General features: G+C 53.2%; 1 protein-coding gene across 1 annotated transcript in view; it reads right to left on the bottom strand.

Moving 5' to 3' along the window:
- Positions 1-4795: 4795 nt before the first annotated feature.
- Cfap65 (cilia and flagella associated protein 65) overlaps positions 4796-15307 on the bottom strand; it is a 33100-nt gene continuing 22588 nt past the window's right edge. Inside the window, exons 20-33 of the mRNA XM_026786445.1 lie at positions 13018-13194; positions 12629-12695; positions 12364-12474; positions 11139-11330; positions 10892-11050; positions 9845-9988; positions 9449-9562; positions 9166-9273; positions 7888-7932; positions 7474-7676; positions 6739-6867; positions 5774-6259; positions 5054-5191; positions 4796-4942 (exon numbers count right to left, since the gene is read on the bottom strand). Coding sequence (XP_026642246.1) covers positions 4828-4942; positions 5054-5191; positions 5774-6259; positions 6739-6867; positions 7474-7676; positions 7888-7932; positions 9166-9273; positions 9449-9562; positions 9845-9988; positions 10892-11050; positions 11139-11330; positions 12364-12474; positions 12629-12695; positions 13018-13194 — 2188 coding nt within the window. The 3' untranslated portion in view covers positions 4796-4827. The remainder of the gene's footprint in view (positions 4943-5053; positions 5192-5773; positions 6260-6738; positions 6868-7473; positions 7677-7887; positions 7933-9165; positions 9274-9448; positions 9563-9844; positions 9989-10891; positions 11051-11138; positions 11331-12363; positions 12475-12628; positions 12696-13017; positions 13195-15307) is intronic.

Below are 15307 nucleotides of genomic sequence, written 5' to 3'. Positions count from 1 at the left end.
TTCTCTGTGGTTTTGGAGCCTGTCCTGGAACTAGCTCTTGTAGACCAAGCTGGTCTTGAACTCACAGAGATCTGCCTGCCTCTGCCTCCCAAGTGTGCCACCACCGCCAGGCCAGCTCTTCTGTTTCAAAGTCCATTTTCTCCTCTGTAAAATGGGAACCATTGTCTTGACTCCGGTGGGATTTAAATGTATGTAAAACACAGAGCCACCCTGTCGCGCACACACTCAACAAATGGTGTGGTCTCAGGGTTCTCCCCACTTCCTCTAGGATGGGGTGGGGTTGGACCAGGAGGGGTCAAGGCAGCGAGCACCTTTCCCAACCTGATCCTGGTTCTAGGGAAGCCAGCAGAGCACTCCACAAGAGGCCTTTCACTTTCCATATCCCAGGAGCCACTCTGCTCACTCAAGTTTGACAGGTCAGGGAGGTGTTCCAAGTTCCCCTGTGCTGGCAAGGGAACAAGGGTGGGGAGTGGAGCTGAAGACCTGACCTCTGCTTCCTCTGGTTTCCTTGGCCTCCCCCAGCCCCACCCCTTGCTTTACCTATAAATTAAGCTAGCTGCTGGAGGGGTCCTCCAGCCTTGATCCTGCCATGTCTGAGGAAGGCCCTTCTCTCCCCATCCTGCCCCAGCCTTGCCCCACCTGGCCTAGCCAGAGTGAGGGGGCGAGTCTCGTCTCCATGGGGATTAATCTCCCAGAAGGTCACCAAGGCTCCGGTGCTAACCTGGCTGGAGAGGGATTAGCACCTGGATGTAAGCCCCCTTCTCACACGGACCCTGAGAGGCCGCGGAGCCCAGAACTTCCAAGGCTGAGCCAGATGCACCAGAGTGGGTGGGAGCTGGGCAGTTGCTCCGCAGTGACCTGACAGGGAAAGATGGAGTCATGCCCGGCACTGTTCAGGGACTGCGTGCACGAGCTCGTACCTGTCCATCTTCTGGCTTTTTAATGAGGCGGTGTTCATCCTACCAGTCCTGGCTGTTGCCATTTGAGGCCCACCTCTGTGTCCTCCCTTGGGGTCACTTCCACAGGCCGCCCTCTCCCTTCTCCCTCCACCACACCTCTGGTTTTCTATTTCTGTTCATCCATTGGACCTCTTATCCCACTCCTCTCTGGTTTCCATCTTTTGTTCTTTCACACGCACACCTCGTGTGTGTATGTGTGTGTGTGTGTGTGTGTGTGTGTGTGTGTGTGTGTGTGTATGCGTGTGTGTGCACGCCTGCATGTGTCTGGTTTCTCTCGGCCACTGCCCCTGGTTTCCCGCTAGCTAGATCTAGCCTCCGCCACCGTCTGAAAGTTCTCAAGCGCTCCCTTCTCTACCTGAGCGCTCCGCTCTGCTTCTGACCTGACTTGCCTCTGAGCTACTCTCTTTGTCTCTGCCCTGTTCTCGGGCCTCTTCTTTCTCCGTGGCCCCCTTGGCCATTTCCCCTCTGCTGTTTCCCAGTCTCCCCATCACCCCCCTCCCCCAGGGAAGCGCTTCAACTGGTCTGTCCCTTTCCTCTTCCCCCTACCTATTCCCTCCCCCCAGCCCGGAGTGCTGACAGGGAAGACAGGAAGCAGGCCCTGGCTTGGCTTGGAGCAGGAAGGGGGAGGGGCAGCCCGCACACCAGCTGCTGGGTACCCCCCTTCTATCCCAGCACCTGCAGGCCTGTCAGACTCCACCTCGATCTGACAGGGAGGGACCCAGAGGAGAGGCCAGATGCCCCATGATGGCCTGGAAAAGTGAATCTTGGAAATGGGCAGGGGGTGGGGATGTGGGAAGGAAGATTTAGCAGGGGCAGTAATTAATGCCCATCACCAGGCCAGATCCTCAGCCCACTGCGTGGTCTTTCTTTGTCACCCTACTTCCAAGGGCTGTTTTTTATATGTGGGAACCATTCCAAGGATAGACCTCTGTGTGCAGACTCAAGACCTAGAACCCCCAGGAGTGCTAGCTAGCTCCATGCTATACTTGGGGTGGGGGGAGGGTGTGTGCTATCAAAGACACAGGAAAGGTGGTCCAGACTGCTGAGGGTAAATCACTCAGTACCACTGAGGGCAAGGAGGGAAGACCCTGGTCAAAGAGGCCAGGACGGGATTACATGGGGCTTTGTGGACAGAGCCTGGCCTTGGGATCCTCATCAGAGTCACTTTAAAACCATTTCTCAGGAGCAAACTCCGCAGATCCTGTGGGGGCCTCTCAGGGCTAGGGAAACGGGTAGTGGATGGGATAAGACGGCGCTTCTAGGAAGTTCTGAATTATAACCCTGTTTTCCCTCTCCCTGGCATCTGTGCTGGTACCACTCTCTACCACTGCTTCTTGACCCTAATAGCAAACCAGCCCGGGGCCTTTGCTGCTGTACAAGGAGCCTCTTTCTACCTTCAGTCTGCTGCTGGGCTTTGTCACCCATCCTCAGAAGCAGGAATGGAGGAGCCTGAAATCACTCCTCTCTGGCCTAGCCTCTCTTCCAGGCCTGTGTACAGCTCTTGGTTTGGGCTCCTCTGCCAGAGTGTAAGACAATCCCCTTCTTGCAGGCCATTGCAGGCATTTTAAGTAACTGAAAAGGGGGTGACCCATCCCAGATCTGGGTGGTGGCTAATGACCCATGGCGGAACTCTGGCTGAGCTGAGCGCTACCTAAACTCAGTCTAGCCTGTCTGCCTGGGCTGCAGCAGAGAAGACAGGATTATGGGGTTTGAGAAAGGTGGTGAGCTCTGTCCTGTGTCTGAAGGTCCTGTGTTTGTTCTCCTTGGTGTCTGCTGATCTCAGATATGATTGGACTGACAGGCAGACGGGGAGGTGGTAGAAGTGAAATTTCAGGGTGGCCGAGGTAGCATGGAAGAGAGCTGGAGGGATAGATTTGAGTCTGCACAGAAGCCTCTGCTCACCACACCCGGGTTTTCTACAACCTCACAGCTGGGGCACCAGCTCTTAGAGGGCCAGGTTAAAGGGACTCAGTAGGAGCCCAGAAACTAGGATAGAGGTTGGCGGAGGCCCTCAATCTTATGAGAAACAACGCTGCCTCATTTTTTTTTTTCAAATGAGAGAACCAAGAGGCTGGGAAAACACTTGCCCAAGGCCACAGAATTCGCTTTGCTACATCAGGGTTAGAATCCCAGTTTCCACCTTCAGAAGGGGTTCTGTTCTGGACTTCAGCCCATTCCGGTCACCCCGCTGGAGCCTGCTCAGCCCGCATTACCCGGTAGGGAGCTGTCCCTGGCAGAACAGAGTCTGCGGGCAGGGCAGGCGGAGCCTGACGGGAGCCGGATATCCCCCGGGCACGGTGCACAGTCTCTGCGACCCATATGGTGGCGGTGGCGGCGGCTGGCAGGTGCTTGCGTGGCGATCTGGCCGGCCCCGGGGCTGATGCTGAGAAGCCGCTCCTGCCTCACGCGAGCCGAACGAACAAAACGCTCAGGTCCGGTTTGTGCGAGGGGCTCGTCGCGGGGCCGGAGCGGAGGACCCGGGGCCTGGCGGCGGTCCTCGGCGACGTCTAGTCGGTGATCTTCCTCGAGCGCAGCGCCACCGCTGCACTAGCCGCCCGCTCTCACCTGCGCACCGCTGTGGCTGACACGTCGGCTGCAGCGGCGGACTCCACAGGTGCACACCTGGCTCGCCCCTCCCTCCCGGGCCACCTTCCACAGCTTTTCTGCCCCCCCCCCCCCCCCCAAACCAGCCAAGCTTGGCTCCCTCCCCAGCCCACGCCCCGGAGCTTGTGCCCTAGCCAGGGTTCAGAGCACTCTTATACTGCCAGGTCAGTCCCCGCCCCTACACACATACACACACACACACACACACACACACACACACACGCACGCACACCTGTCCGGGCGCCCGTTTGCTCGGGGCAAATATTGACTCATGGAGGCGGAGCGTCCCCCTCCCCCCGCCCAGGCTCAGAAACCAAGCTTCTGCAGAGAGGCCTCGGCCATGGCAGCGGCACCGCCGGGCGCGCGGAGGGAGGGGGGGGGTGCGTGCAAGGGAGGGTGCAGGGGACCTGAGTGCCTCTGGAACAACACCAGATGTCACTTTTCCACCCACCTGGCTCTGAGCTCAGGGAGGAGCAGAGGACAGAGGCTGCCCGGCGGGGCTTAGGTGGAAAAAAAAAAAAAAAGAGGCGGATGTCCTAGTGAAGACAGAACATCTCTGGGTCTGAGGATTGGTAATGGAGGTCACTGAGTGGCGTCTCTAGTTCCTTGAACCGTGACTTCCAAAAGTGTCCAAATTCTAATTCTGGCCCACTATTTCGTACCTCAGTATCCTCCTTAACCTTTTTTTGTTTGTTTGTTTTGGTGTTGGTTTGGTCTTTAGAGACAGGGTTTCTTTATGTAGCTCTGACTGTTTTGGGACTAGCTCTATAAACCAGGCTGGCCTCGAACTCACAGAGATCCGCCAGCCTCTTGTCTCCTGAGTGTTGAGATTAAAGGCGTGCAACACGGCTCGATTTCTTAACCTCTTAGCTGAGTTCAGGGAACCAGGCTGGCCCTGGAGGTGCTGGGGAACAGATGTAGAAGGATTGACCTTCCCGCCTCCATGGCCACCTGTTTAGCCCACCAGGCCTAGCACTAGGTTCTTCCAGGATGCGGTGTAGCAAAGCCAACTGCGCCCCTCCTGAAGCGCCCTCCACTGGCTAGACTAAGTAAAACACTCCTCTGCCAGTATCTAGCCCTCTTGCCTGCCGGTCCATGGGAAACTCATCCTCAGATTTCTCAAGGTGCGCTGGGTCTCTGCCGTCCACACTGGCAGCTCTCACCTTCCACACATCTCAATAGACTTCTTTTTCCAAGCAGAGGGAAATAAAATCCAAGCAGATAAGGGGAGCACTAAATGTTTTACTAGCAGGACAAGGGGAATTTAGGCAGGAACGTAAGAGGGGCTGGATGCTGACCCCAGCAAACAGTTGGTAGTAGGTTGCTGCATCTCAGAGCAAAGTACTTCTCCTTGTTGCGTGGGCAACAGGATGTCTGGCCTGCAAAACAGAAAGCCAAGGATAGGAATGGGGGTGGGGCTGCCAACCGCATCTGAATGCCTCTCCTGTCCTGCTCCCCTCCAAGCAATGAGTATAACCCCAGGCTCCGACCTGTGCAAGCTGACTGGTGGCAGGGCGATGATTCGGGGCCTCGATGTGAGCACCACCTCTCCACGGCTTGCCTCCACCAGAATGTTCTGGATCATGTTCTCTAGTATCGCCTCCTGCAGGTTGAGGAAGGCTGGTAGCCTGGGAGGAGGAGGAGGGTGTTGCTCTGGTTAGCAAGGTTTCAGATCTGCAAGCCTCTTCTCCGCTTAGCTGTGCACAAGTGCAGCGTGCAGTGGGCTCTGCCCAGATTCCCATCGGAAGCCCTACCCCCAGCCCTAACACTGGGGTGTCCTGTTACAATGTCACAGATGCTAGGTGTGGGGCCATCGTAGAGCCAGGTTTGGAGGACAGCAGTCATAAGAGGATGCACAAGTGGCCGTGTGTGGTCAAGGAATCCCAAAGGGACAGAATAAACCGCCCCTCAAAAGTCCCAGAAGATGGTGGTATCAGAAAAAGTCAAGCCTTTTCTCAGGTCCTACCTGTCCACTGAGAGACTTTGAAGACTTCCACCCCACTCCCGGGAGCACTGTGCTGGAAAACGCTATCAATCCGTACCACACACTACATAAATCTGGGTTCTGCTCTCTTGAAAATCCCACACCCAAATTTTACACTACACCAAGAGGTTGTCGCTGGGACCCAAGTTAGGAAGAGAGTCCCACGCAGCTGAGGCCAGCCTCAGTGTAAGGCACTCCCAGATCTTGTCTGGTCCCAGCCATTCACCTTCCAATGGCTTCTTTCTCATCATTTTCTTGCTCCTCTTTTACCATCGTTTTCAGATCCTGCTGCCATTGCCACTGCAGGGACTGCTGGGACCCAGTGGGCTGTGAAGTGGCCTTGATCTCTGACCAGGTCAGCTTTACCCCTTTGTCTATCTCCTCTTCCATTTCCTCCTTGCTCAGTTCTTCATCATCTCTCTCCTCTTCCTCTTCTTCTGCCTCCTCCTCCTCCTCTTCCTCCTCCTCCTCATCTTCATCCTCTTCCTCTTCTGCATCCTTCCCTGAGCTGCAATTGTCCTCCTCCTGCTCTTTGCCTTTCCCGTTCTCATAGCAGCTGGAGGGCAGGGACAGGATTGGCATTAAGTACAAGCTGCTCTTGTGGGCCAGGAACCTGGCTGACTGCTCGTTCCAGAACTGGCAGAAGTAAGGAACTTGCTCCACCAGACTTTGGTCCACAGCCTCCTGGAAAGTCTTGTCTTCCAGCAGGCCTCTGGGTAGGAAAAAAATAAGAAGATATGGAATATAGTGGAAGGGCTTTCGGCTAGGACAGTGTTGGCTTCCCTGCTTCCCAAGGGACAGTTCTGGCTGCTGATTTTACTATCAAGTGCCAGATCTGGAAGGAGCGCCCTTAGAACATGGCAACCCTGAGCCCTGTAGAGTCTTAGAGGTGAACAGGATGTAGTACAGGCAGAGCCAGAAAGTCAGAAAGACGTACATAAAGGGCAGAGTGCCCGAGGCCATGGGGAACTTGCCTATAGATAACATCAGACCAGCCACAGAGAAGCGACCAATCAGGACTCAAACCTGAAGATCTGTCTAGCCAGTTCTATCAGAATGGATCTGTCCCAAGGATCCTCCAGCAGAAATTCTCTTTTCCTCAGGAGTGGAGTACTGGAGCTTCTGAAGCTTTGTCCAATGCAGCGGGAGGGGTGGGAGGAGGAGGATGAAAGTGCTCAGAGCAGGGGGTACCTGATGATGGCCGTGAGACAGTCAACCAGAAGCTGCTTCTTCTGCCTCCAGACAGGCTCCTCCTTATCAGGGGGTTCTTCCTCAAAACCTTTTGATTCTTCTCTGCATAATTTCTTCTTTGGCAGCTCCCTGGGGTAGACCAGGATACTCTGAGTAGACTTGGAAAGCTACTAGGCTATAGGGGGAGGGGCACAAATCATGATGGTAGCTGCCCCAGTCATGAGGACACAAAAGTGGAGAGCACACACCCAGTCTTAACAAAATATTATTGCTGTACCCAGAGAGCTGCACCCAACCCTAAGGTTAGAGCATGACCCAGAGGCTTCAAATGGGCAAAAGGGGAGGGTGGGACACCTTGGTGGATTCCTCAGGCGCCTCTTTATTACTCTCTTCAAAGGGACCTAAGCATCAAGGTCAGCCTGGTCTACAAAGTGAGTTCCAGGACAGCCAGGGATGTTGCACAGAGAAACTCTGTCTCAGAAAACTAAGAGAGGAAGGGAGGGAAGGAGGGAGGGAGGGAGAGAAGGAGGGAGAGAAGGAGAGAGGGAGGGAGGGAGGGAGGAAAGGAAGGAGGGAGGGAGGGAAAGATAGAGAGAAACAGTAATGATGATTCTCATTGCCCCAATTCTTGCTTCAGCCCTTCCTAAAGGTTGAGTGTGGGCTTCTGCTGTCCTACAAATGGGGGAGAGGATTCAGACTACAGGAAGGTAGCCCACGCTTCCCCCAAGAGTTCACCGGTACAGGAAGTGGCAGGGAAACTCAGAGAAGAAGTTGGCCAGGTAGTAGTCAATGGCATGGGCCCTTGCGGTGAGGCCTAGACAGAGCAGGCCTGGCACCGGTGGTTGAGGACACGGCCACGATGTCTCCTCCTTTGCCAGCTTCAGGTTCCAGCTGGCAGGTCGGCTGAGAGATGGCTGGTTTGTGATGGGAGGCAGGGTCTTTAGGAAGAAGGAGGCAGAGGTGATAGGGAGCTCTACTCCCGCTGCCAAGGAGCCCCCTGGCCTCGCTCCCTAGGGTGGTTTCTTGCCTACTAGTATTTTCCTCCCTCTTTTCTAGTAGGCTGACTCAGGGCTGGAGGGTATCTCTGGAGACAAGCGAGGACCTTTTCAGCTACCCCGAGAATGGCCAGGCGGGGGCCTTCTGGCTCACCTTGTACTTCTTCACGGGTTCACAGGCTGTGCAAGGTGCTCTCCTCTGTAAGAGAGATCCTAGTTCAGGGTCTGACAGCCCCAGCCATGCCCACTTCCGTCCCTCTGTATAACCAGACCTTGCTTCCCTCTCGGTTTTGCCCACCTCCCCATGATACCCCTTTTCTCGAACCTTCCCTAGGTAAGTGCCGCCTAGGAACACACAAGGAAAATCTGCTTAGTCAAATGAAGAATGGACAAGGAGATTGATTCGACGGAGAGAGGCCGGCCCTGAAGGTGCTCGTCCTTGGTGCTCTGGGTCTTTGAGACTCAGAGAGACAAGGAAAGAGGATTGGAAAGCGGACGCCTATATGATCTGTATTCAGAGGGGCCCAGGCTTCAGGGCAGCAGAAGCTTCCTGAGAGTTCTGTGTGGTGGTCACAGAGGAGACTGGGGTTACAAATGTGAGCGGAGGCAGGGGGTGGAATTAGGAGGGTGCTTTATGTTTACTATTGGTCTCTCAGCAGAGATAGAGCAGCCTGTGTTTTGGAAACAGTCACTAGATACGTGCTTGACTGTAGGCACACTGTGCGCGGTCATGCTTGTAGCAGTAGCTCCACAGTGGATGGTTCACTAGCATTAGAAGATCGTTTAAGACATTTGTTGTTGACTGAGTGTGGTGTCTCGTGCCTGTAACCTCAGGACTTAAGAGACTGTGACAGGAAGAGCTGAACTCCCTGTTTAAAAAAATTGAATAGCCAAATCCTCATATTTTGTACAGAAAAAAAGGGGAACAAATGCTACAAAGAATTCCCATCACTCAGTCACTCCGCACTGAACAGCCCAGGGCCAGTCTTGCCTTGCTTTCACCTGTGGAATATCTGGAAGAAAACCCCTAATTCATGTTATTTTCATTTTATAGTCAAGGGACTAAAAGGTGAAGGGGTCTAACCGGGGTCACCCAATTAGCAAGGGTTAAAACCAAGAATCAAACCTAAGGCTCTTTCCAGAGCCTGCAGTGTCCTTCGTCAGAAGGTGAGTTCTGTGTCATTTCCTTTGTGTTCTTGGCACTCAGCACACAACAGGCTCTCGTGAAATTCTTCTGCGTGAAGCCAGGGATTTCCAGCCAGCCTTCCTCTCCCTGGGTGGCTGAGGAGAGCTGTGGAGCTGCTGTGCCCAGTCTAGCAAGTCTAGCGGGCAGACTGGCCAGTTTCCCATGGCTACCTCAGTCTATCATCTCCATCTCTTCTGGTAAGACTGGCAGGATCGGGGAAGGTGAGGCCCACTCTGCTCTCCTCACCTTCGCTTTCATGTCTGTGATGGTGAACTCCACCTCCTGCCGAGCCTTCTCCTCATTCCAGTCCTGTAAGTCCTTGTGGTACTGATGCATGAGTTCCTGCCGGTAGACCTGGGCCCAGCACAAGGCGAGAGGAGTAGAGATCTGTATGCTCTCTGCTGGAGCTTAGTTTGGTACGCTGGCTTCTGCCTTTTTCTGAGGGTTTAGAGAACTCGGAGCCCTCCTCTATCCCATATTTGGGAGCTGTGTCTCAGCCCCCACGTGTTTCTCTGCAGCTGGTCCCTACCTTGCATATCAGGTCCATGCTGTAGAAGCTGGCGTGAACTGAGGCCTTCAGGGTCACCAGGATTGGGGTGGCCTCTTCAGGACCCACCTCTCCTTCCATGGGGCTCACAGTTACCTGTTGATTTAGGGACAGTCCTGTGGGTTTGGGAGGAAGGATGGCAGAGGATAGGACGAGGCAAGCTCTTACAAGGTGGGATGAGACAGAATGGGACGGGATGAGATGCGATGGAATAGGACAGGATGGGAGGGGGTAGGAGAGGAGGGATGGGATGGGGCACGGTGGAACGTGATAGGAGAGGCCGGGGCGGGCCGGGACAGGAAGAGGTGAGATGGGGCTGTACAGAACGGGTCAGGAGCCTGGCCACAAGTTCTGACTGTGGGAGCAAAGGACTCTCACCTCTCCGAAGTCTAAGGACCTTGGCTGCCAGGCGAAGACAATTGTCTCACTTTTGGAGATGTTGTTGAGGAAGAGCAGGCGGCTGCACTTGGTCTGCACAGGGATGTTTCCCAGGGAGATGTGAGACTGGGACAGGAAGACGTTCTGCTGGCGAATACAGCACAGTGTCAGTCTGGGGGCATGCAGAAGAAACCGTAGAGACACTACCATTTCCTATGCATTTCCAGCTGGGCGATTATTGTGTTAGGGGTTTCCCACACGTCTGAGCTTCACAGTGGCCCTCTTCTGTAGGCACAGTTGTTTCCTAGAGTTGGGTGAGCGGTGAAGGTTCAGGGGCACAGGCAACTTCCCCAAATTCCTCGCACAGGCAGAGCTAGGATAACCCCAAAAGCCTCGCCCTGAAGCCTGCTGTGTTCCCAGGGTTTCCAGTGTTCATCCTGAATTCGGGGTCTAATGGGGCTCTTAATGGAAAAGTGGGCAGATGTGCAATGATTAGATGGGTGGGGCCATAGACACATGGTTGTAGAGAAGGATGCATAGATTTGTAAGTGGCATGAGGTTCGATGGGCAGATGAAAAAGTACATATATGGGTAACTGAATAAATGGGTGGCTAGATGAATGTGCCAGGCCCCCCAACAATAAGAAGGGTATGGACTAACGGTAGTATTAGTGACCACTAATATCTTGAGCAAAATCTACCTGAGCCCCAGAGAGGGACTGTTCTATATGAAGACAGTACCTAGAATAGGGAGATTTCTGCATAATAATCTTAGCCCTGTGCTTACAAACAAGGCTGGGACCAAGGGCACTGAAGAAGGTGAAGTGTCCCACGCATACCATACTACACATCACACATACATACTATGTCTAGTATACCAAGGGTACCAGACATCGGCTGCCAGGGTAAGCCTCTTGCACAGCTGGTGCTCTCTGAAGCTGGAGCCTCACCCTCTATCCCTCCTTAACCTATCTCCTTTCTCTGCCTTCCCAGCCCTTGACGCTGGCCACCCTGGACTTTAAGACCCTCCAAGCTTCCTTCCTCCCACCTGCCCAGGAACCATCAGTCTAGAGTATATGGAGCTGTTGTCCCATGAGGAGATGTTGTGGAAAGGAGCAGTGTCACCCATGATGTAGGGGTCGTATCCCACTCCTTGGAAGCGGATGACAGCTGAGTTCCATCCGAGGATGTGTATGGGTACATCCACCTGGGAAGGAACCGGTGAAATCAGGTACGCCGAGGAAGTCACAGCTCCAACACCAACCCTTGCCAGTACTACCCAGGCCACCGCTCACTGTGTAGGTCTTGGCCTCGATGGGTGAGAAGATCCACAGGATCCGAGCCGTGGTGCCTGGCTGGATCTCCCCTCTGGGGTTCAGGCAGCAGAAAATAGGATGGTCAAAATTTTTTTCTTGAACTTGTGACAGAACGTTCACCTGGACCTCGTACGTCACAGGTACCGAGCCACCGTTATATAGCTCATAAATCTGCAAGGGCAGGAATGTGAAGGTAGCCAGCCAGCTCAGGACTGCAGAGCGGATAGCCTAGGACTGTGCATTTGGGGAGGGCAGCTTATCTTCACGATAGACCTCGGAGCCCGCCCCCAGTCATTTTCCCCTCTGATACGTGAATAGTCCGTCTGTAACATTTTAGGATATCAGCAATTCTGTTTGTAAAACAGAAACTTACTTCATTTGCCCTCAGTTTACATTTGCCAAGTTTACACAAGAGCCTAGTGCAAGCGTGGACTAGATTGAAAGCCTTAGAGAGTGCATGGGCTATGTGCGCATTTCCTCAAATCCCGATAGAAGGGACACTTACACCAGACACCGTCGTGGGTGCCTGTACACACGTTTCCATATACATGTGCAGGCCAGAGGTTGCCAAAGATATTTTCCTCAATCACTCTCTTCCTGGAGCTAGCTTGGCTGGTAGAGAATGACTTTTAAAAAAGAGCTCTGACCTACACACACAGTTACACACATACAAACATGTACACACACACACATGTACAAACACATACCCACAAAAGAAAAAGTTGGCAACTTCTGAATTCACATTCTGACCCTCACCTCTCTGGAAAGAGGGGCCTCTCAGAGCAGTGATTCCCAAACTGTAGCTGAGACCGCTTAGCAAACAGGTCTAAATGAACTGATGGGCCATAGCTAGCACTTAGAACAGGACAGAAAGAAACACAGATGTCATTTGTGTACTTTGTAGATAGGAGCAGATTTGCAGTAACATTGTGTATGTGAGTGGAAACGCTGGAGTGAAACACAAATGGTACAAAATATACTAGCGTGGTCCATGATCAAAGAAGTTGGAAGACCCTTTTGTTAACAGGGGAACAATTTGTGTGGGAATGGAGCCTGGCAAAGGGCTTAAATACCACAAGATTCTGGCCTTAGATCTCCCCAGTCATCCCGCGTGGGGCAGTGTCTGCCATCTTGTACGGACTGACAGACGCACAGAGAGCAATGCTTATACCTCATGGCAACAGGTTTAACATAGGCCACCGACCTGGCGAGGGGGCAGGGTGTCCCCAATGGGGACAGGGATGAACTGGTGACTGGTGGAGGTGAAGTGCACGTACTTCTGCTCCAGCCTTACTGTCACGCCTATGAAGTGTAGCTGGAAACAAAGAGCCCATGGATGGCATGCTGCCCTGCAAGAACTGGCACACCCAGCAGAGATGCAGGCCCTGGGTCCCAGGGGCACCACTCCCTGCTCCTCTCTTGGATGCTCCCACAGCCGTTCCCCAGCGGGACTACATCTGAGGTCTCACCAGGATCTCCCGTCCATGGGACACCTTGAAGAGCACAGAGAGGCGATCAGTGCCAATGAACAAGTGGCTGGAAGGAGGAGACAAGGAGACAGTGAGTTCCAGAGACCTCTTTAGGTGGGAAAACAAGTGTAGCTTTGAACCAGACAACCACCTCTGAGCTGGGAGGAGGCAGGAATGACACAGACCTCCCCTCTGAGCTGGGAGGAGGCAGGAATGACACAGACCTCCCCTCTGAGCTGGGAGGAGGCAGGGATGACACAGACCTCCCCTGCAGGAGATGGCTTCCCGGGGAGGGGGGTTGTCTAGGGTCCCCTGGAGTCAGTCACACAGAGAAAAGTCAGAGCTAGGGATCTCCTGGAAGGAGGGACAGGGCACGGGGTGCAGAGCACCTGTATTTGAACTCCACCATCTGCTCCTGCCCAGGGCTCAGGGTCCCAGCCTTGGGGTTGATGGAGAAGAGGCAATTATCCTCTGCACGCATTTGGTGGAGCTCAGTGCAGCTAAGCTCGGCTTGCTCCACCCACAGATCCAGATCCAGCTGCTGGTCGCTTGGAAAGAGGAAGGCCCTGGAGAAGGCAAAGGAGAGGAGTGAAGCCATGAGACAGGCAGAGGGGCTTTCACCATATACCCCCTGCATTTCACACTCCCATTTCAGAAGTTGGCCCAGGTTCTGGTAAGTAGGTGTAGCTAGGTGGATTCTCCTTTCATAAATGTCCCCAAACCTAGAAATAGTCAATATGATGGTCCACACTTGTAGCACTAGCACTTGGGTGAATGGGCAGAAGGACTCCTGAAAGTCAAGGTCAATTTAGGCTGCATGGTGAACTCCAGACTAGCCGGGGTTAAAGAATGAGACCCTGTGTGGTGGTTTGATGAAGAATGGCCCCCTCATATGTTTGAATACTTGATCCCATTAGGGGAACTGTTTGGGAAGGATTAAGAGGTATGGTCTTGTTGCTGGAGGTGTGGCCATGCTGGAGGAGGTGTGGCCATGCTGGAGGAGGTGTGGCCACGCTGGAGGAGGTGTGGCCACGCTGGAGGAGGTGTGGCCACACTGGAGGGATGGGCTTGGAAAGTTTCACAAACCTGCTGCCTGCAGGACATGGTGTGAGCTCTTAGTTACTTCTCCAGGACCATGCCCGTTTGCTCCCTGCCATGATGGGCATGAACTAACTCTCTAAAACTGTAAGCAAGCACCCAATTAAATGCTTAATTTTATAATACTTGTTTTGGAAATGGTGTTTCATCACAATAATGGAACAGTGACTAAGACACCATCTTTAAACAAACAAAAGGTAACTAGAGACAGAACCAGACACAAAACAAGTAAAGGAAAGTGAAGACTGGGGCTCTCCTTTTGGAAACCAGGAGCCAAGGGTGTCACTTGTATATGCGAGCCACTTAGGGCGGGCCACTGACCCTTCTTCCATAAGGTCTCAGTGATGTGGGATTCCCCTCTGCAAGCTATGAATATGTTTTATTACCATTGGTTAATAAAGTAGCTGCTTCGGCCTATAGCAGGGCAGAATATATAGAGAGATATAGGGAGAGAGTTGGTGGAGTCACAGAGATGCCATGTAGCTGCTGGAGGAGAAAGACGTGGTACCAGTAAACCACGAGCCTCGTGGTAAAATATAAGATAATAGAAGTGGATTAATTTAAGACACAAGAGCTACCTAGCAATACACCTAAGTGACTGGTCAAGCAGTGTTTTAATTAATACAGTTTCTGGGTGATTATTTTGGGTCTGAGCGGCTGGGAAACGAACAAGCAGTCTGTCTACATCTCAGGAAGGGGGCATTTGCAGCTCCTCAGAATGCTGGCAGTACCACCCAGGGGCCCTGAGGAGGAGGGTGTTGAGGCTTGGACACAGGCTAGAGAACAGGTTCCCAGAGGGCTGGGGATCTTGAAGGACACAGCGATGTGAGGAGAACCACCCATCCCAAGGCCTCACACTGCAGCAAAGTGGATATTGTCATGCAACCAGCTGGAAAAGCTAGTGACGAAGGGTCCCAAGGCCACAACTTGATAGAACTCTCTCCGAGAAATGGAAGGGAATTGGCCCCAGGAGTAAACTGGGCCAGGGCTTGAACAGAGGACACCCAGAAACAGAAGGCAGAAGAGCCGATAAGCCTCACAGGAATCAGGGAGCTACACTCCAAACTCACAAGGGGTCTGTCCAGTTCCTCTCACTGGAAAACAAAGCATTTGGAAAACAGATGCGTGCAGCGCTTGTAAAGTTCAGAAAGAGCAGACATCCTCAAACATTGGTGGAGCAAGAGGGAAATTCTGCTGGCTTTAGGAAATAACCTGGCAGCATCTACTAAGATCAAACACCTATGTGTCCTTTGATCCAGAAGTCGTCCTTTCAGGGATCCACATGTACGATTAAATTGCAGACATGAAAATATACTAACTCACACTGAGTGCACGTATGTCATAGATGTACACGTGTGTGAGTGTGGGAGCACACATGACACAGCATTTGGTCAGAGGGCAACTCTGGGTGTCAGTCCTTGCCTCCCATCCTGCCACAGACGTGTGCTCCTGTGGCTGGCCTTACGTGGATTCGAGATTCCAAGCTCAGGACCTCGTGCTTGTGCAGCAGTCTTTGGACCTGCTGAGCCATCTCCGCAGCCACACACACACACACACACACACACACACACACACACACAC

The sequence above is a fragment of the Microtus ochrogaster genome, linkage group LG4 (genome assembly GCF_000317375.1).
Source record: "Microtus ochrogaster isolate Prairie Vole_2 linkage group LG4, MicOch1.0, whole genome shotgun sequence".
NCBI lineage: Eukaryota > Metazoa > Chordata > Mammalia > Rodentia > Cricetidae > Microtus > Microtus ochrogaster.
The sequence above is the reverse complement of the archived record's forward strand: the minus strand, read 5'-3'. Positions and strand labels throughout refer to the sequence as shown.